At 41.3% G+C, this 21694-nt stretch overlaps 1 protein-coding gene across 2 annotated transcripts in view; it reads right to left on the bottom strand.

Moving 5' to 3' along the window:
* Positions 1 to 21486, bottom strand: part of asap2a (ArfGAP with SH3 domain, ankyrin repeat and PH domain 2a) — a 52449-nt gene extending 30963 nt beyond the window's left edge. For both annotated transcript variants that reach the window (XR_003834373.1, XM_029460510.1), the window contains exons 1-2: positions 20894 to 21486; positions 2647 to 2719 (exon numbers count right to left, since the gene is read on the bottom strand). Coding sequence is in view for 1 of the 2 variants with exons in the window: in XM_029460510.1 (XP_029316370.1) it covers positions 2647 to 2719; positions 20894 to 21019 (199 nt within the window). In the remaining variant the exon portion in view is untranslated. The remainder of the gene's footprint in view (positions 1 to 2646; positions 2720 to 20893) is intronic.
* Positions 21487 to 21694: the final 208 nt, after the last annotated feature.

Below are 21694 nucleotides of genomic sequence, written 5' to 3'. Positions count from 1 at the left end.
AGGCCCCTGCAGCAACACGGGGTCTCTCTCGCTCATCTATACAGGATTTTTTTTTTCTTTCACTCTCATTCCCCATATTTTTCTCACTCTCTGGTACAAGTTGACATTGCTGGCTCAGCCTCTCCGCTTCTAACCATTTTCACTAAACCACATTCTTCCCCTCACCTCCTCCTCATCATCATTACTATTCCTCATGTCATAGCTTCTAGGGTTTGGGCTCGACAGCTAAGAGTTCATTCTCTGAGTATGGAGGCGTCTCATTATTCATGATTTATCGCAGCATCCTCTGAAGAACATTAATAAAGACTCTGTGCTTTCACTCTTTTCTAAGATTTGCTTTAGATAGTGTAACACGGCTGCTGTTAGGGTAGGTTTTAATGTATTTGTCTGCAATCCAAGTCAGTATAAAATCTAACCTGCGTGTTTGTTTTTCATTGATGATCTTATTTCTTTATATGTAGTTACACTATTGATAGCTTTAAAAAGTCAAAACTGAATAAACTCATATGTATTATGTTACTTACTACATCACTCAAGACTACACTGGTGTATATTTACAAAATCAGAGTAGTCCCAGAAAAGAATATACTTCAAAATCGGTTTTGTTTGGATTAGTTTGTAAAAGAGTTGATAGTTACGTTCATCATTATTATTATTATTCAGCATTATTTGATTTATATTCAAGTTGGAGGAAGTGCAACAACCTGCAACGACTACACTGACATATTATCGTCTTTTAAAGTTGCGATGGCAAACTTGTGTCTGGTGAGCTGACAAATGTAAGTCCAATATACACCCTCATTCTTTACCAACACCCGAGGTAAATATGTGTCTCTTTAGCTGCTAAATGTTCCACTATGTTCACCTGCTAGTCACAAACTGGATCTGGTGGGCGTTTGGTAAAGAGCAGGTAGTGGACATTGGGTTTATTGGAGCTTTTACAATTAAAATAGCTGCCTGCTGCGGCCAGAAACAACGTTATAGGAGGGAACTAAAACAGTAAAAAAAAAAAACAATGCGCTGAAAGACGCTGAAACGCTCTGTAGAGCTTAGGAGAATCGCAGAGTCGGATAAAAACTATTTTTAGTAAGAAATCAGAAACAGCGACCCCTTTTCAAATTACAGTTATTTGATCCATTGTTAATGTAAAAATATTGATTAGTGCAGCTGTAAGTATACAGTATCTGTAGTAAATGGGCTTAAACAGCAGACTCTATATTTGGAACATACAGTATATCAATAGTATATAATCAATATAGTTTTTCTATCCCCGTCTCATGTTCTAGAGATACAGGGTGGAATAAAACACAGGAATAAAACAGAAGGCTTCATAGAGTCGTCTTGTTTGCATTCTAAACAGATCAGAGTCTGGGCAGCTTCTCCTGATTGTTGATAACTAAAGGTGACCTCAGGTAATGCGACAGGATTCCCAGTTGCATTTCCACAGATACATGTTTCCATTGTAAACACTGATCTGGACAAGCTTCACACTATCTTTTACATTACATTACAGGTCATTTAGCAGACGCTCTTATCCAGAGCGACTTACATTGAACTAAGTACAGGGACAGTCTCCCTGGAGCAGCTCAGGGTTAAGTACCTTGCTCAGGGTACAATGGTGGCAACCTGGTATTGAACTCCTGACCTTCTAGTGTTTTGTTTAGAAGGCGTACCACTAGATCACCCTTATTTTACAGCAGATAATCTGCCGGAAACACCTGAAATTGTCAAACATGTTCCCTGCTGCTCTAACCACACACATTCAAATGAAGGTAATTTAATATTAACAACAGGGGGAATTTATTCTGGCCGCTAAACAGAGTGAGAAAACTGTAGAGGCTCATCTTCCTATTGTACACCTGCACACACATAAATCACTCACAATATCAGCCTTTCATGTCATGGGATAACAAATAGAGAGTGTAGCAGCCACAAAAAGGCACTTAATGTATGTAAATGCACAGTGAGGTGTGTCCATGCCTCAGTGGCCACACACAAACACAGCGTGTGCCCCTCCCCAGCTGTTCCTTTGGGGGTCTGGATCAGACAGCTGCCCCTCTGGTCTGAACAGAGCCTCACACTGTTCTAAAAAAGACATGCTCAGCACATTGTTCAGAGGTCTCTCTCTCCCTCTCTCTTTCTTTCTCCCTCTCTTTATCTCTCTCTTTTTCCCCTCTCTCAGTGGGGTTCTGTCAGGCACGCCAAACAAAAGACACTGGAAACACCCAACACTGGCACAACCAGCCACAATGAGCATGGTAATAACACAAAAAAAACTGTCCTTTGTACGTCTGCCTCAAAGGCGGTGGAAAAAATACATTTGAGATGAATTAATAATCATTTTTTAATCTATTGCACACTTTTGTAAATAAATAAATTAAACTGAGTAAAAAACCACAAAGAGAATAAAACACACACAGTTCAATGTGCTCGTTCGCTCAAGCAGCAACAATTGTTAAATGTATTAATATCAAAGAGAAAAATGAATTATTAAAAATATAAAAGATATATGATGAATAACTGATGGACTGATCCTTTCAACACTAAAAAAGGGCTGTTCTTAAGATTTGGTTTAAAAACAAAAAAGGTTTCTGGCTAAAGTGAGAGATAAGATAAGAAAATGAAAACCCAGACAGGAGCACTCACCCAGACCAGACGTGTAGATGGCCTTCACAGACTTCTTCATCTTGTACAGAACACTGCGGTCCACATCCAGAGCCTGCACAGACAGACACACAAAGAGGCAGACGTTGAGATGTCACCTCTCAAGTTAGTGTAGATTTATTACTTTCATGAATGACTTTAAAGTATTTTGCATATTTCAAGTGGATTAAAGAAATGTGTCAATTTTAGAGTCGTTATTTCTGTAAATTGACTTTAAAACAACTTCAATGTAAACAACGCTCGTCGCCAATATTTCTAATGAACGTTGCTAGGTAGCTAACTAGCCACATATGAGGATGACGTCCCCACTTTTTAATCCCACCTTTAGAAACAGGTTAGTGTTGTAGATAGTTTGTGTTGTTGTTGTCCTCAGTTATATTGTTTGGTGCTCCTGCTTTTTTTGTACTCACCCCCTAATGCATGCCTTCATGTGGGGTGTGTGTGTGTGTGTTTCTATGCCATCTCCACTCTGGCTGGAAGTAATGAATTATTCAAGGTAAAGCTAAGAATAGACATCAGCTCCAACATCAGTTATTGTGCGTGTGTGTGCGTGTGCGTATTAAGGCAAGAGCTATAAGCATATGCAGCCTCTTACATTAAGGACAATTTCCCCGAGAAGTGTAAACGCAAGCACACACACTCCAGCCTATGAATAAACATAGTCACACACCCTTTCACATGCATTGAGCTCAGACTCGCACACAAACCAGAACAAACACTTGGAGTCCAGCTGAGACAATGCAGTACTGTACCAGTGATGAGTGAGGAAGTCTCCCGGGATCAGGGGGATTTTGGGAAATTAGTTTTTCGGGACTCTATTAAGTACGTCCGCCCAAGCGGGCCAAAGCCGGCGCCACTTTCCCCTGCCATGCGCCCCAACTGACTGAAACATATCAGATCCCAGACCCTCTAAAAACAAAAACGCATAATGGCCCCCCATTCACACACTAAATACTGTAAACACTCACACTGTCCTGCAACACCACTACATGTGATGACAAAATGTATTAAAACCATAAATCGGTGCTGTAATCATTTCCAAGCTGTGAGCTCTTTGCTATTGCAAACTGAAAGAACTGCTCCGCACTTAGTTTTCCCCGGGGTCATATTTCACACACACTTGCAAAGACATACAAAAGAAAAAAGAGAGAGAGAGAGAAAGACATAACTTAAAAGGGGAAATGACAGACACATTTATTGCCACTGGTAGAGGGACGGGCAGAATATAAAAGCACAAAGCTCAAAGAAAAGACAAAAACATTGATAATTTGCTCCGACACATTGCAGATGGATCGCCATTTTTATTAAATATAAGGCTTGTTAAGCTTCCACGAAAGGCCTTGTATTTAATGGCTGAGGCAAATGTTTAAACAGCCGTGTAGTATCTACATGTACTGTGTAATCTGTCTGTCTGTGGAGTTTGGGAAAAGTAGAGACAAACAGCCTCATTGGACACAAATGCAGGTGCTAATGTGTGAGAGAAAAAACCTCAAGGCTGCACTGCAAGTCACACACCAGGCTGACGCTACTTTGATAATCACCGGCTGCTGGACGCACATTTTACACAAATACATTTTGACATGTAACAGTAAGGAAAAACCTCAGGTGTAATGGATAACAACTGATTTCCATTCAGTCGCTTCAGTTTCCTGGTCCTGCATGCCGGTCCACTGTCACACAGTCACGACTTTCACTGGGACACTTGAATACAACCGAGCCATTGTTAATGTTATTATTAACACCTGGGCTTTTCCTGTCAAAATGTCCGCTGTGAAAAAGGCTTTAGAGCCTTTGTCAGGTTAGTTCATCAGTGGCTGTGATTACAACCCATTTCCTCAGGGAAAACCTTGATGTGTTTAGCCAACAGTTGCCCTCCTCATCTATGTTGGGCTATGAGCAAAAAAAAAAAAGAGAGATGGGAGCACCAGACCTGTGTGTACCTATTACGTTTTTGCAGCTGTATGTGGCTTTCACAGCTCAAGGATCTGGGAAGTGATCGCAAAATATAGTTGAGTAGTTGTTTATTAAGTAACATAAATGACAGCCTCATTCACACTGGACCTCAAGCTGAAACAAAAAAAGAAAAAACACCTCAGAACTAAACTATAATTCAAATGACAAAAAAAACAGTGCAGGCAGCTTTTTTCAACAAATGTGTTTACACAAATAAACTTCCAGACAGCAGTAGAGTAGTAAAAGTAACACATGCTAAAAATAAAATCCAATGTCTGATGTGATCTGTGCAAATTAAAAGAAGCAGACCAGAAGCCACTTGTTCCTCCGAGTCAAAGTAAGACTTACAAGGCTGTGGTTTTAGTTCCTTCATCTCCTGTGAAATGACTCATCTGTTGGATGTGCCATTATCCCATTAGCTCTGTCTGCCTCAGACAGACTCTGCAACTGTAGGTCAGACCCCACACAGCCATACTGTTAAACAGGTATGTTCTAAACAGGCGCAGAGACAAAGAGTGAGAAAAATACAGCTGTAGAGAACTATCTTTGTCTACACCGCCAAGCCAATCCAACCACATGCAGACTTTTAAAGGGTAACTGGAGACAGCCAGAGTGTTTTCATAGCAGAGCTGATACCACACTCTGCTCTCGGTGTTAAATCTACACCCAGTACTCAGAGCGAACGCCTTGAGAGCACTTCTGCTGGTAGCTGAGCTTATGTTAGAAGGCTTGATAGTGGATCTGCGTATCACATCAGACATGGAGAGTAGGATTTAAAATAAAAAACAGAATTTAAGTTTGACCATACGATATGCATACGTAAATCTTAAAAGATGTCTTTCACAGAACTGCATCAGTCCTTTATTTCAGTAAGGAAGTTTTAAAATGAGCCCGTAAAACTTACTTCAAACTGATTGATTTATTTGAAGGTGTGATTGTGTTTGGTGAGGAGGATGTGAGGTCAAACCAGGGTGAGCTCCTGAAGTCGAAACATGCAACCAGCTGAGTGGTGCAAAGAATCAATAGACATTGGAACGTGTGTGTTTCATTCATAATTTCATAAAAGAACTACAAAACTGTGTCGAGACATGTTTGATCCAATACATCGACTGTAATGTGATGTCTTGCTAATAACCGTCTGGGCTTAAATATTGGTTGAATGCAAGTCAAATATTATTGTAGTCAAGCATGGCATCAGTGTTGAGTTCAATAACTTCTTCACGATGTACAAAAAATGACAAACATATGACAAAAGAGGCAAACAGTAACTCAGCACTCTGACCAACTCAGCTGGGCTCCCTGGCAGCAGGATTGATGTTTATGTGGAGGAAAACGAGCCAAATGGAAGAGAGATTTATAGCAATCTGTTCACTGACTGAAGCTTTTGGTGCATATGCTGCATGAACAGTCAGTTGGCAGTATCATGCAACTGCTTTGGTATTAGAAGTTCTTTGTCAGATACATGCTGTACACTGCAACGGTTCAACCCGTGTTCATTGGTTGATTTACGTTCAGATAACCTCAATATCACCTCATAATGTCATAATCATGAGCTGCCTTGTGACCCAACGTGTAACTTTCCCCTAACAGGTTTCGAAATTGTTATTCTGGGAAATCTCCCGGTTATGAGTGTGTTGAACTTTGTTATTATGAAGCAGGCTTGTGTTAAAAACAGAGCATGTCTAAATGCTATACGCGTGTACAAAAATCGCATTAACACCGGATAAGATGTAAAGTTTTGCAACTTTAAGAGTCAAACCTTTGCTGTATCCCAATTCCATTCGACATGCTACTTCTAAGCAGGTCTGGAGTTTGTTGTGTTCTCACACAAAAAAGGACAGAAATGAAGTACACTCAGAAAAGTCAGTATGCACTAATCTGTGTAATGAACTGTAAAGTGTAATGAAAGTGCTCTTTGTGGTAGGGAACACAGAAGAAGAAAAGGTCCAAAGCACTCTTCTGGCTTAAGGTTAAAAAGCCTTTAATCAGATGGCTAAATGTATGGTGAAAGTCTAAATACATAGACATGTTTGTACATGTTAAGATTGAGCTGCTTTACCACCCTTGCGTAGTGGCACACACTGCCTTCTTCTGGTCCTGCGCACGGGTTGTAAACATCTGATTTAAAAGGCTTTGTAACTTTATTCCAGAAGGGTGTCGTGGACCTTTTCTTTCTCTTTTAAGCACTACATCTGCTGGATTTTGGGGTGTCCCACAATGCAATGCACAAAGGATATAGGAGGAGCTACTAACAGCTGTAAAATACACAAAAGCAGGTGGTGGTGCTCCCAGCTGATCTTTGAAAATAAAAACCGTATCATATACTTTGCGTTGTTTTTGTTTACTTGGCAGAGGCTTTTCAAAGTAACAGTTTGACTGACATCCGTTTGCGCACGTTCTGCGTAATTTCCCGCCGGTGTAAAGATGGTGAAGATATCAACACTTTGTTATAGTGACTGCATCGCACATTGACATTGAAGCCTTACATGCACATTGACATCCCAGCTCCCAGCAACCCAAGGTCTTCCTCGCTCTCACACAAAACACACACTCACATAATCAGCCAGTATCACGCTCCAGCAGACCCTTTCAATATGCACAGAGTGGGGGTGGGGGGGAAAGGGGCGAGACAAGTGGGGGACAGACAGGCGAGGTAATAAACTAATCGCAGCTGAACACAACGAACACACTCTAAATATTTCACACTCTCACATGCACACACACAGCGATCACTTTCACACATTTCCACTCTGATGTGCTCTACAGGGTTGAGCAAAGTGACTCTCCTCCCGAGCACCAGGCTCCCTATGAACCGGCCCTCTTGTTTCTAGCACTCTAAAATGAGACACTTTTAACCCCAAAAAAAATAAACTATCCACAGCGAGAGGGGAATTCCACTATAGCGTGTTGCGTTTCAACAGCGCGGGATCAGAGCTGAATCCTCACACAATAGAGGCAGCCTCTGAGCCTGGAGCTGCTTCACAAGCACACTTCACATGATGTTACTGCGATGTCAGCATTTTCTTCTCTCCCGATAGCCGCTTAGAGTAAACTAACCAGAGTGGCTCTTTCCCTCCCTTCCTGGAACCCCAGACGGAATTGAACTAATCCTCATCTCAATGCATTACATCATCCTCGCCATCATCACAATCAGGCTGCCAGCTGCTGCCAGCCAATCTACAGAGGCCATCACGACACTGCTGGGTCTTGGGGTCGTCACCATTCACTTATGGTCATTCATTTGCCGAAACAGCAGAGTTACACGTGTCAGGTTACTGCTCTCTGAAGGTTACAGTACAGAGAGGTAATATAGAATGTGTGTGTATGTGCAGATAGAGATGGAAAGAAGATACTGTAAACCTAATCAATGTTGAGGATGCTCAGATACATTACAGTGTGACATTACGCTCAGAGGCAAGCGGGCGATCTTCCCATCCTGAGAATAGAACTGTGTATTGGCAAGAATCAGGCGATACAATATCATGATACAGAGGTTACGTTTCAATATAATGAGATGTATTGAAATACTGTTTTCTGCGATCTGAGTCACTGCAATGAATCTTAATTCATTCAGAATTGTGTAAACAAGTGCTTTGAGAATTGAGTATTACAAAGTGTAAAGATATGTTCTTATACCCCTAGACAGGACAACTATTTTGAATATGATTTGAGTACTGAGATGAATAAAAATGTGAATCAAAAAAAGAAATGAAGTTAATCCTGAAGAGGTTTTCCTCTCACAGGCCTCATAACCACCTCCTGTTGGCCCCGCAGTTACCACAACCACCTTTGGAATAAAAAGAAACTGTGTAAGCAGACAAGAGCCCAAAATAGGCGACTCATTTCTGCAATAAATTGCATTTTTTTGACTCACAAGGCAAAGTTCAGCTGGGTAAGCACAGTTCATCTACCAGGACCCAAACCAGAGCGAATTAATTCAATGTGCTTGGCCCAGCATTTGCTAAGGACTTCAGAACCAAAACAAGAAGGGGAAATTAGCAATAGAGGGTCACCAAGTCTCCACATAGTGCAGCCATTGTCCACTATCCGAGTTGTTCACATGAAACATTGAATGTCCCTTTATACGACTACAAGTCAAGAAGAATGCAAAGCTAATTCTGGATACTAAACAAGGTGGGGACATTTGTTTCAGATGGGTTTCCCTAATAAAAAAAAACTGCACTGCAGCTTACAATTATTTTCATTATTGATTAATCTGCTGAATCCTTCGTTTATAAATTAATTAGATGTTTTTTGTGTCGAGGAAAAATCAGAAAATAATGAAAAATATACATAAAAAGTTCTCAAAATGCTTATTTTGTGTGAACAACACTTCTAAACACAAATATATTTAGTTAATCAAACAAAATGGTTGATTATTATTTTTCAAATGAATCAGTTAATCAAATAATCAAACAGGGTTGGTGTGTGTTAGATGATAGATAAGCATGTTCATAGCATGAATTATATTTAATTGATCCCTTAAATAAAATAACAATCTGGTCTCCTTAATGGCAATAGGCCACTTTAAAAGTATCCCAACATTAATATGCAAGCTTCTGTGAATAAAAAGCTGACTTCACGTGTAAACAGAGGGAACGTGGAAGACACCGCTGACGACAAAGAAATTGAGTCCAGCTAACCAACAGGCCTGTTTTATCGTAGTGCTCTCCACCTCTCACTCCGCTGTCTGAAGAAGAAAGACATTCCTGGATGATTGCATGCTGGAGTGACTGACAGACAAGACAGAGAGCCAGCCCCATTGTTCCTGCAGACTAACTATCTGCTGATGACAGCATGTCTGCTCAGCAAGACGCTGCCCCGCTTTTCAGAGGCCCCCCTCACCATACAGCACACACACACACACACACTGTTCAATTTCAACAAAACACAATCTAAGCAATCCTCACCGTCTGTAGTATTACCATCGTCATCACTACACACTTTTTCAAAGCTCTCACACACGCACACACGTTGTGTCTGGTGTCTCTTTATAACTTGTCTACTAACCTTCAATGACCCTTTAAGCCCTCCCCGCGACAGTCATGCGAGGCAACATTAATGTGGAAATCAGGGAATAAGACGGCTGCCGCCTTTGATGCAATTATTCTTTTTTGGTGCATGTGTGGTTAGAGTATCTGTTATGGCTGTGATGGATTGTAATCGTGGTTTTATGAAGGTGCCAGATGTTAAACGATCAAACTTCAAACCCAAACAAACTTCACTCATCAAAGAAAACTACTAAAAACATCTAAGAGAGTGTGTTAAAAGGGCAAGCTCTTGTATAACTCAAACACAAACTCACCCAGTAGGAACATGAATAAAAAAACTCTGGTTTTGATGAGAAAATCATGGGCAAGACTTGACACCATGTTAAATCATATTTATTTCACCACAGCGATGAGGTCAGCCTACACTATGTGGTGGAGTGAAACTGGATCTCTCAATGAGACGGTTCTAATCCTTTTTCAGATCAATAAGTGCCGTTGACGGTGGCACATTTTCAATATCCGTTCTCCTGACATTAATCACCCCTCCTAAATATTACAGATATTTTCAAAGAGCCAAATGACATCTGAGTAAAAGAGGTTAAGAGGTCGGACCACCAGTAGTGTGTGTATATATATCTATCTATCGATATCAAAAAGCTTTCTTATAAATTCTCCTTTAATTTTTTTTTAAATTGCCACAATTAACTATTATTATCATCACTGCTTCGTTCTTGACGATGAGAATAAAGTGCAGTGTAATCATTCATTGTTTTTTACGTTTGATCCTCATGCTCGTCTGGTTATTCAAACATTGTGCATTTTATTGTTGCGTTCGATGCGTTTGTTGCTAAGCACTTTGCAACACTGGTTTAAATAAATACTATATAAAAAATATATAATTTTAAATTATGATAAGATAGTTTCCCACTAACCCCTGCCCCCTCCTTCCTGCAACACAGCAGCAGCACATCACTGTTGGGTATTAATGTGGAGAACACATAATGTTGATGTAATACACCACAACTCTGTTCTCCTGTATGGCTGCCAGTAGTAATTTAAGTCACCTGAAAGCAATCTATGGAGAGTTTCAAAAACACCATATCATTAGGCAGTCTCGTCCACTACATTACAGGATGAGACACGTCAGCTTTTCGGCAGGTGTGGCATTAGAGTGGTCATCTGGTGCTGTATTTATACTGCTGGACAGCTCTAAGCCAGACAGAGCGCTCCACATGTGGCACAGTAAGGGTAAACACAGGAAGGGACACCCTCTCTCTCTCTGAACATCCACAGAGAAAAAGCTGTGACTCATATCATACGTTAAAAACACTTAAGCTGTTCACGGCAACTTTTCCTTCTACATTTTTTAGAATCGTCTAACTTTAAACTCACCGTCTTGTTAGACCAACTCTCGACATCAGTTCAAGAACTACAAATCTACTGGAAGAAAAAAAAAAAAACACCCTTTCAAGTGTTTCATTCACAACTTTTCTCCATGCTGAGTGAGTAAAGTCAATATTGGGATAGAAGTAGGTTCCATCGAGCTGACCGCTCACAGGCCATGGTTTCAGGGTTTCTCTGTTCTGTCAGACAGCTGAGATGTGTGCAGTCCGCCTGCCCCGGGGGCGGCATGGAAAACCCCAGCATGCAAGTTCAGTGAGAGTCAGAGAGAAAAAGGAAGAGGGGGTGCTTTTTACTACAGTATGTCATAAAACTGTCTGACACGAGCTCATTAACACACACACACACACACACACACACACACACACACACACACACACACACACACCTTATTTGATTTGGTTTCTGCCTGGCTTCAAGTTATCCAAACATCTCATCTACCTTCTGGTATTTTAGCACTGGGATACTTGGGGCTTTACAGCTCTTCAGTGAGCACTACAAAGAGCACTGTTGGACCAAAGCCTTGACCGCCAGCTGTCAGAAGTCACACTGGGATGACAACATCAACTGCAGTGCTATAAGTGTTAGAGAAAACAATCTTTCATGTTAACTGCTGAGGCGTTGTTCAGGACGTTTTACAAGGCGATAGACCAGAGCAGAACTTGTGTTTACGTTTAGTTTTCTCATTCGGCTGGTGTCAGGGTTTATTTTTGTATCCGGTCTCAACACGATGACTTGTCAGATGCACAACCTGTTACTAACAAAGTTTAACATTTTAATTTAGCATTTGTAACTGTTCTCATTTGATGATTAGCATTTTCTCACTGCCTGCATTTCTTCAACCATCCTTAAAAAAAAAAGAAAGAATAGAGGGTTACACATGTGCCCTGAAACACAAAGGATAAAAGTCCCAGTGGAGACCTGATGGCGCAAAGTTTAAAACCTCTTAAAATAGTCTGCCCGACTTTGAGGGGAGTCTTTAATGAAGTTTGTAAACTAGCAGGAGACTGATAAAAACCAAGTTGGAAGGAGGGGCTGCGAAATAAGGACCAAATGTGCTCTGCTTTGAGGGGGAAATACTCCTCTGACTTCACTTTGGAGTCTCTCTTTGGCTCTTTTCACATAGACGTACGTGTCAAAGCAGTAACACCAGAGGCCTAACAGTTACCCCACAGTTCTGTTCAGTGTGATGATGCCTGATAGATACAGAGGGGAACTGACCTGCTTTCACCTAGATAACAGTGCAGTAAAACACTACAGAGAGCATGTGTGTGTGGGTTATTGTGGGTTTGAGATCTCACTTCAGTCGCACAAAAAGAAGACTTCATTTCAAATAAATGCTTTTGAACTCCGTTGGGAATTTACAGCGTGAAAAGAGTTTCCCTTCACAAAGACCTTCAGTGAAACCAAGACAATCTGAGGGATCTGATGCTGTGCTTCCACTACATGTTGGCACGGCTGTACTCAACTCGCTCTTTTTTGGTTTTCCATTAGGAAAGGTTGTGGATAGTACCTGGTACTTTTGTTTTTAGTACCACCTCGTTTGAGGTTCTAATATTAAAAAAACACTGCACTGGCCAGAGAGACTCCTCACCAGTGCATCACAAGACATCCTGCTATGTTTAAATAGCAAATTACAGTCAACTACGATCGCATTTTTCTTTATTCACTTGAAGCTAGAAGTTATAAAAAACAAAAATATTTTGCATGTCTATTCATTGTGTTTAAAGCTGGTATTTCTACCCAGTTGCAGATAAAGATTAAGCTACACTAAGACTATATTATTTGTAGAATTAGATTCCAGTGGTGGTAGGATCGTTTCTAACTTGATCCAAACATTTCCAATATTTGCCGAGCAAGTCCAAAAGTAAAAAAATATTGAAAACAGATGGATATTGTCAACTCCAAAATTCACAACATGATTTATCCAACAAAATAGACTTTCGGAAAAGAAAACTCAATAGAAGCTTCAAATATAAAAAAAACATTACATTCAGTACAGCCCTACATACAACTCATTAAGTCAAAAGCGAATCTCTTGAGAGCCTCCAAGGAGTTCAAAACATTTCCCCAACAGAGAAGAAGAAGTCTGGGTCTGTTCGCTGAGTGAAAGTGACAACAGGACAACACAACTGTGAGGATTCACCCCTCCCACCGCACCCGGGCCTCAAGCAGAGCCGAGTGGCCAGGACTACAAATCAATAGAGGAGTTCATTAATGAAGAGGCAGGGCCTGTCAGGGAACAATAGCCCTCAACAGGAGCCGTCTCAGACAATCTGGGCCAGGACACTCTGATGGATGAGATGAGCTTTACGTTCCCATTTACTCCCAATGCCCCTAGTGTCCAACCCCCTAACCTCTGTGTCGGACAGAGAGCTGCCAGCCTCGCCTTTCACCTCCATCCCCTACACCCTCCTCCAGACAAAACCGACCTACCAGGACTGACAATGACCAATGGGCCAATCTGTTAGATATTCACCATACTGAATGTGGATAGATGGTGTACAAGAGGGAGTAAAATCATATCGCATCAAAACAGCCAAAGCCCATCAGGGGATAAGAGGGATCATGGCTTTGAATCGATTGGGACAGGACCATGACCTTCGCCCCTGGTAGATCCATGGGGAGAGCTGCTGCATCATAATGGAGGGCCAGGTCAGGGCCTGCCTTTCGGTGATAACACAGACCCTGATTACCCTGGAGGCTGAAGAGACACCTCTCATTTCAAACAAAGATCCCATTGGAAACACTGAGGTCCCACAGAGTATGAAAAAGGGCTTTACTTTAACCAAAATAAGGGGGATCGACCACTGACTCTGAAAGATAGAATCCCAGATTAGAGGCATTGTGGTGAACTGTTTGGTATAAAAGAGGAGTTAAGTACACAATACGTTCCTGTTCAATTGTCCCTCTGTACAAAATAAATGCAGTCTTATTAATCTAATCTAGCCCAATTATTGTTCACCTCTTAGCATGTGCTAAACATAAATAAATAAAAAGGCAACCAGAAGTACCAGAAGCCACAATTAAATCAAGTTGTTAACCGTCACATCTTTTTTGAGCGAATACTATTTGGTAATGTAAAGATAAAATTATAATCTTCACTCAGGCCATATCACCCCCCCCCCCCCGTTAACTAAATCCAGCAAGCCAAGTTAGCTCAGTCAGCTCATATAGCTAGCATATACTCTAGAACACAAGCATTAAAGTATATGCTAACTGTGCCAGGGCCCCGACTATAAAGTCCTGGTGCACCTCTATCCAAGACCAAACAATGACACTGACTTCCTTATTATTCTTTAGTACAAATGCGTCGGGAACAGCTAAACAAGAAAACTCATGACAATTCTTAAAACCAAGAGTTCCCGCTCAGGATTTGGAAGAATGTGTGTAGTTGGCTTCACTTCGATGTACTTGGCCTACTCTGGTGCATCAACTACAGTAAGGCAAAGTCAAGGGACAGAGGAGAGAGTACATGTAGAGTGAGGGTGTTGGAAGGGAGGAGACAAAATTGCAGTGATCCTGCCAAAAATCCTATTTCAATTGTGGGAAGCATTAAGCTTCTTAGGTGGTATACTGAAGACTGGCCAGAGTGGCTGGGGGACTGCTCACTTGGGCCAGATTGCACATTAAGACCATGTGTGCGTTAGAGCTTGTAGATCCATCAGTGTGTCCCTAAAGCTATTAAATCTGGATTGTCCCAGCATCGATAATCCTACTGTCTGGAGCCTTGTTAAAACTTTCCTCCGGACCACCTGTTGCAGGGGGGCAGCTGTTGTCCCCAACCAGGCCGCAGCCATTCTTGCCTAAAATTGGGGGATGAATCAGGGCAGGAGAAGTCCAGGCCTTCTCTTGGCTCAGGAACTACTCCAGACTCAACATAAACTGGCAGACTGACACATGGAGAAGACTCAGGTGGAGCACACTTGCCTTCAATTTATAAAACACATTAGCCATAAATCGTTGGAATTTAAATGAGATGTTTTGGCACAAAGCAGTTGTATAGAACATGTGTTTTGTTCTGCTACAACCTGTTATGCAAAGAACAAGCAGTGGAGCCACTGAGGCAGCTGGACATTGATATAATCTTGTGTTAACAGAAGATTTGTGTTTGTGTCAAGTTAAAGGACGTATTCAAAACAACCGTTGTCCTGAGATTAAGCTTAGAGGTGCTATAAAGAGATGAGACTAAAAGACGCTCACAGCAGGCACTCAAGTTCATTAAGAATCTGCTTACTATTTTACAAGCCCCATTACCATCAGAAAAGTTTGAAACAGTCTGTGAGAGCCAAACTGCGGGCTGGTGTGGCCTGCACAGCAAGTACCAACAGTTGCCTGTGGATGCTGTGAATACCGCCGCCATTCCCAGAGGTACTCCTTAATAAACTCTGAACAAAAATCAAGAAGCAAGGCAGCATGCCATAAGAGTGCATAGCTGGCATACCAGTGTGAAGGACCACTGTTGGATGAAATAATAGCCAGATGGAAGACTAATGATGCTTCAGGACTGAGTCACCCAGTAATGACCCATGAAAACCTGACCGGGCTATAAATAACCGTTATTCATGGACGAAAAATGAATAAACTGGGAAAAAGGACATGGGACGGAGGGAGGCCCACTGGATGGGTGGGTTTCTGGCACTATATAAGGGAGGCTATAGACCATGCAACAGCTCTGTTTTCTCTCGAGGGATACAGTTCTAAGATAAGTGCACTTTTGTTGCTACTTATTTGGGTTCATGCAAGGCACACGATCCTGCTTCTACTGCTTCTACAATACTCGTCATCTCTCCAAAACACCCTTTGGAGAGATGTCCTTCTCCGTTTGAAAGGATCTCGCAAAGGAAAGGATGATAAGTTGCCGTTCATGAATATTTTAAATGGTTTTTGTATTGCATTACCGTTTAGTTTTGTATGTTTTTCTATTGAGCGGTGTGTATGTTTACAAAGGCCCATCTAGGGGTGAGTGTAGCAAAGTTTATGAATGTTGTGGTATGTGGTAGCCTGTTGGTTGATATTATGTACTTGTCCCTGTAAAAATAACCATTAAGTAAATATACAGGGCTGAAGAGATAAGCATGTCGAGGACATTAAGTGAAGAACTTTGCTTACATTAGGAGCCAAGAGGGTCCGAAACAAATTGGGGATATTTGTATTCATGCATCAATTACATATTTCCAATGCTGCATTACAAGCATGCACTCTGCCTGTCAAGCAACTGTAAATAACAAAGCAGCTGTATTGTCATGAAACATATTGTGTCTCTGTCTGACAACTATATGCAGCTGACAGACTGATCAAAGGGCTACACTGCTGCCAACACAAAAGCTTGTCTTGAACGTCAAGTCGTGATGGTTGTTTTGCAGCCACAAGCACTAATACTCAGCAATCTTCTGCAGTCAGTCGTATGAGTCAGATCCATATTATACTCACTGTATTCAGTTTGAGGGCTAAGTGATCCACTCTGCCAGAGAATTAATACATCATCAAAGCTTTTAACGCCTGCCACAACTGCTCAGTAAGCCATAGTTGCAACACAAATGTCCTTGTATTTATACGTGAGCTAGAAGTGAATGCACTTGAGATTTGTTCAAGGAGACAACTCTATTGATTGCATCATTTTAGGAGTCTCTCTCTGCCGGGGCAGGATTCAGTAACTGGGGCATAACAACAGTCACACATGCAAAAATAGACCAAAGATGAATACAATGTGTGCCAGTTTCTGGCAGACAGACAGACATCCTGGAGACATCCCCATGAGTTTTCGTTGGGCGAGACAAAAGCACGGAGGCATTTTCATCAAAATCAATACTTAACACAGGAGGTCAGCTCCGCCCTCGGGGAGATGTCTCCTTCAAATGAACCTCTTGAAGTCTGGTTTTTAACACGGAAAGCCGAGTACACAAGTGGCTTTGTTTATCCTAAATCAAAAGTTAGACAACTGAAAAGAAAAATGTACGTCACTCACCTCGTTAACATTTCAAATATGGAGAATGATTTTGTGTAGTCTGAAATTCCACAATGTGTTTTCTGCATTTCAATGTCACACTGAAAAATGACTCATTTTTTTTATGTGTCATACATGTCATGTAAAGATTCATTAAGTAAGAGCAATCAGAAAATCTCCACAAAGTAATAACGTACCATGACAACAGGTCAACATTTAGAGATTTAGGATTGGATCGTTATATTCCCAGTGTGCTGAAGTAGTCACTACTTGCCATTCAGATCATTTTGAATGAAACTTTGGGAGGGGAAAACCGGATCTTAGAGCTCTTATTTCTGAATAGTCTGGACTTGCCAGAGGAGAGTCAAAACAAGTGTGGAGGAAGAAGAGCCATGTTTCACAGGAGCACAGAGGGGGGGGGGGGCATGACACAAAGCCCGACATCCTCTTACGGGATAAACAGGTTTTTATTGCGTTAGTTTTACCACATACATACACACACAGACACACACACACAGACACAAGCTTTCTGAATGGCCTCTTAATAGCCAGCAGTTTAAAACTACTAGCCTAATTAAGCTTGTGTCAGATGCAATTAGGTCTAGATAAAAGTAATTACGCAACATTTGTGCACCCCGTTTACGTAAAACCTTTGAGCACTTTAGTCTCCTGTTAATGTGTTTAAATGCTCCCAGCAAACAACCAGACCCAGTGTTCAGTTTAAAGGTCTTTAAAAAGGAGGTGAGGCAGTAAGTGCATCAGCTATATTAAACAAGTGCAACTGGAAATACAGAGCACATCTATTTCGTACATTTGGCGTGAGATGGTCTGATAAACAGGGAGGGACAAGTATTGCTTAAGAGAAAACAAGAAAAGCGTAAGATTCAACAAAGAAAGCACTGCATATCGGCCAACTAGTTCAGAACCGTTCATTTGTGCCATAAATTATTGACAGATTAAAAGTGCACTGTAGACTAAATCAACAAAACTTGCTTTATTTGGATTTGTGTTTATGTCTACTATTGTGTTAATATCTTAATACTCTTATTGTTTTTATGATCTCTGTACAGTACACAGGTATGTAAAGGGTTTATATTCCTGTTATGTTTTATTGGTAACAGGATTGAGCAGAATTTGTATGTAATTTGTACCAAATAGAAACAGGCACAGATGACTTACACATTAATCACACCAGTCTACTAACCAATTAGTCTCCCTTGACAACAACTTACACTAACACACAAAGTAAACTTGTTTCAGAACAGGTGCATTCAAGGCTTTGCCTAAATGTGAACTCCTCTGATTTTACACATTGGAGTCTGTTTACTGCTCAAAAGGTTGTGTAGAGCCTTTTGTGGGTCCAGAGGAAGCTGTGTGAGGTCTAATACATTTGTCTATTTGGTATGGAAGACAATAAGTTTGAAATAAACATTCGGGGTGTGGCGCTAGAAAGAAGGGAGTCAACCAAACTGTAGGCTGCTCCTCATCTCTGCTTGAGGCTGGCAGCTAGATTAGCCACTACTAGCATAACACACCTATATCTCAGACCAAACTGTTGGCAGTTGAGTTGCATTGTGGATAATATAGGCACAAGGTTTTTTTAACAAGGAAGAGGAATGCAAGGAATAAAGAAGACTATACGTCTGGTTCTGCCGCATGGCTTTTGATTATTTTAAACTGTCCATCGTGACACAAAGCTGAGAGTAGGAGTAGTTCTTTAAAGAATGCAATAATTAACAATTATTGTTCATTGTTGAAAATAAAAAAAGAGAGAAGATGCATATTTGAAAGTGAATATATGCACGTGAGAAAAACTTTTCTCAATTCATACTAGCATTATCATATCCAGAATATGTGTGCCAAAAAAAACAATAGGGAATCAGAAGATTGTGTGTAGAAATATTGAAGTCAGCAACAACACAAACATTAAAACTCAAAGGCGCCAATTCACAAAAAGAAGAGGCATCTTCTGAAATGAAACATCAGCCCACTGGAGCATCACAGAATGCTTCAAATCGGCGCCGTCCTCAACCGTCGGTTCAAGGGTAAAAAGCTGAGAAGTGAGCGCTTGTATAACAAACAGCTATTCTAGAGAAAGTCGGAATCAGCAGAAAGTTTGAAACTCAGCACAATGCTGAAAACAGCATAATATGATACTTTTATTTCCATTTAGTCTTCATGAATATACAGAATATGGATGCAACTTCTACTCAAGGGTGAAAGAGTCATCCTGTTGATGGTCAGTCAAAATGTTCAGGAAATGTAAAAAAGTAGATTATTTTAAACTTCTTAAAATACCGGCTACTTGTGGACGCCTGTGTATGTGTACATATGTAAATGTTTTTGGTTTGCGTGTGTGTGTGTTTGAGATTCCAGGCAGGCCGGCAGACAATAAGTGGAAGTGTTCCCCTTCCACTGCAGTGTTTAATTGGTCAGACAGACCAAAGTGAGCAAGGTCATGTTGTCCCAACAATAAGGCCTTTTGTTCCCTCAGCCTGAACGTGGGGGGGGGGGGGGGGAGCAATGTGAAACAACAACACGCTACTTCCGACATCTCTGCAGCAATTCAGCAGTTTTGACCGCAAAGTTGCCGGATTTTATGCTCAACCCGGCAATTACTGCTGGGCTACTATTCTAAAAGAGTCAAATCCACACACTTATTTGCTTACTTCAACACATCAAGCACATTCCACTTTAAGCAGGGCTGAAATCCTTCCCAAAAGCAGATTAATTGCCTTTTTTTAAACCAGCAGAGGTTTGAATAAAACAGTGCGTATCAAGGCGTCTGATGCCTGAGTGAAGCACCTGTCAGCCTGAGCAGGTGTATGTCTCTGACTCAGTCCTCCACAAACACAGGTTAAAAATTAAGTGGGAGTAAAGCTGACTTAAGACGCCAACGACTCCTCGTTTCTGCACAAATCATTCATTTGGGAGTCCGTTTTTACAATAAAAAAAAGGTAGAACACACAATTGTCAGGAGGAAACTCTCCATTTTCACACCTTACATCGACAGCGCAGAGACACACTAACACACATAAAACACCGAGCTGCTCATGTGGGAAATTCTATTTTTACCGTCCAGCAGGGCGAGGCTCTACCATACAGCACACAAAGTAGGGAAACTATAACAAGGGAGGGAGGGAGGCGGTGGAGGGCTGTCAGGGAACAAAGCGGAAGTGTCCTTCCTCCTGATGACCTGCAACACAAAGTGTTCTCTGTGCACATACAGTGCGATGCGGCTGCTGTGAACTGGGGAGTAACATTTCTTCCTCTATCACTGTGGGAATTAATATGTAGACAAAATATAAAGTATAAAACACTGTTTTCTCATCCTATGTGTACAGTCTATTCAGCTTATATTTTCATTCTGTTTCTCTACACTGTGCAAAGGAGATGTACTGCATGTCTGTCTGTCCTGGAAGAGGGATCCCTCTTCTGTTACTCTTCCTTTCCCCCCCATTAAAAAGGGTATTTTTTGTGAGTTTTTCCTTGTGAGGGTCTACAGATAGATGGGGTTGTATGTGTTGGGGAGATTCTAAAGCCCTTTGAGGCACATTTGAAATGTACGATTCTGAGCTGTGTATGTAACTGACTTGACTTGACTATACCTTATACAGAAATAACTAAACTTCATGATGAAAACTAATGTATAATGGCACACCAAAGATCCAGTACAGAAATAAAAATCCTGATGCACAATGGCTGATCTTGTGAGACTATGAATATGGAGCATGTGGGATGGGTAGAGGTGCAGTGGAGGACAATTTCTTCTTCCAATTGCATTAAGGTCAGCTACAACATATATATTTTTAAATGAAAATTGACCAAACATTATGTAATTATCATGTAAGGACAACCTAAGAGGGTAAATAGTTCTTATGTTGCTCAGATTAGTGTTTATGGGGAATACACTCCCAGTCCCACCAAAGTCACTCACCTCCTCCAGGGCAGCCACTGTATTCCTGCAGTGGGACATCCTGGTGGTGAAGTTAGAGGCAGTCGGCGATTTATAATCTTCATTCGTCTCTGCCACAAACTCTGAAACTGTGATTTGGTCCGGCATGATTAATCCCTTTGCTGGTAATAATACAAATAAGCACTTTTGTTGTAATCCCCCTTCTCGTCTGTATGGTTTTAGGACAGAAAAGTTCACAGCTGTAGTAGTAGTAGTAGTGGCTCTGAAGGTCCCCGCGGGAAGTAAACCATCTCTGAGTATGTTTATGTCATTCCCTTGTTTGCTCCCAACACAATCCAGTGCAGCGGTGTTGCACGCTGGCTCGAGGAGTTGCACCGTGCCGCTCACACACCTGCGCTTTGCTACAAGGTGATGGGTAGGTTATATCCCTGCTGGCTTTCAGCCCACTACTCTCTTTCCATTCAGGTTCACGGGTCTTCCTCCGGTCACAAAATAAAGTTACGTTTTTTTTTGGTAGAAGCTGTTATTCTCTCTCGGTGTTCCCAAACGCGGGGTGAACAACTTCTTCCTTCTTGCCCGGGGAAACAACAACCAGGCGTTTCAACGGGAGCGCAAGAAACTCACAAACGTAGAGGAGGGGATTCAATGGACGCTCAGCAGCCAATGAGGAACACCAGCTGGTAATTGGCAGCCAATCAGAATTCATGGTAGGCGTGGATTCATGCTGCCTTCAAGTGCTCCTCGTAAACCAAGTCATTTTAGCAATGTTTGACATTTAAACCCACAACTCTCTTACCAATCAAAAGTAATTAATAAGAAAAT

This window comes from Cottoperca gobio, chromosome 22, assembly GCF_900634415.1.
Source record: "Cottoperca gobio chromosome 22, fCotGob3.1, whole genome shotgun sequence".
NCBI lineage: Eukaryota > Metazoa > Chordata > Actinopteri > Perciformes > Bovichtidae > Cottoperca > Cottoperca gobio.
This window is presented reverse-complemented; position numbering and strand designations above follow the sequence as displayed.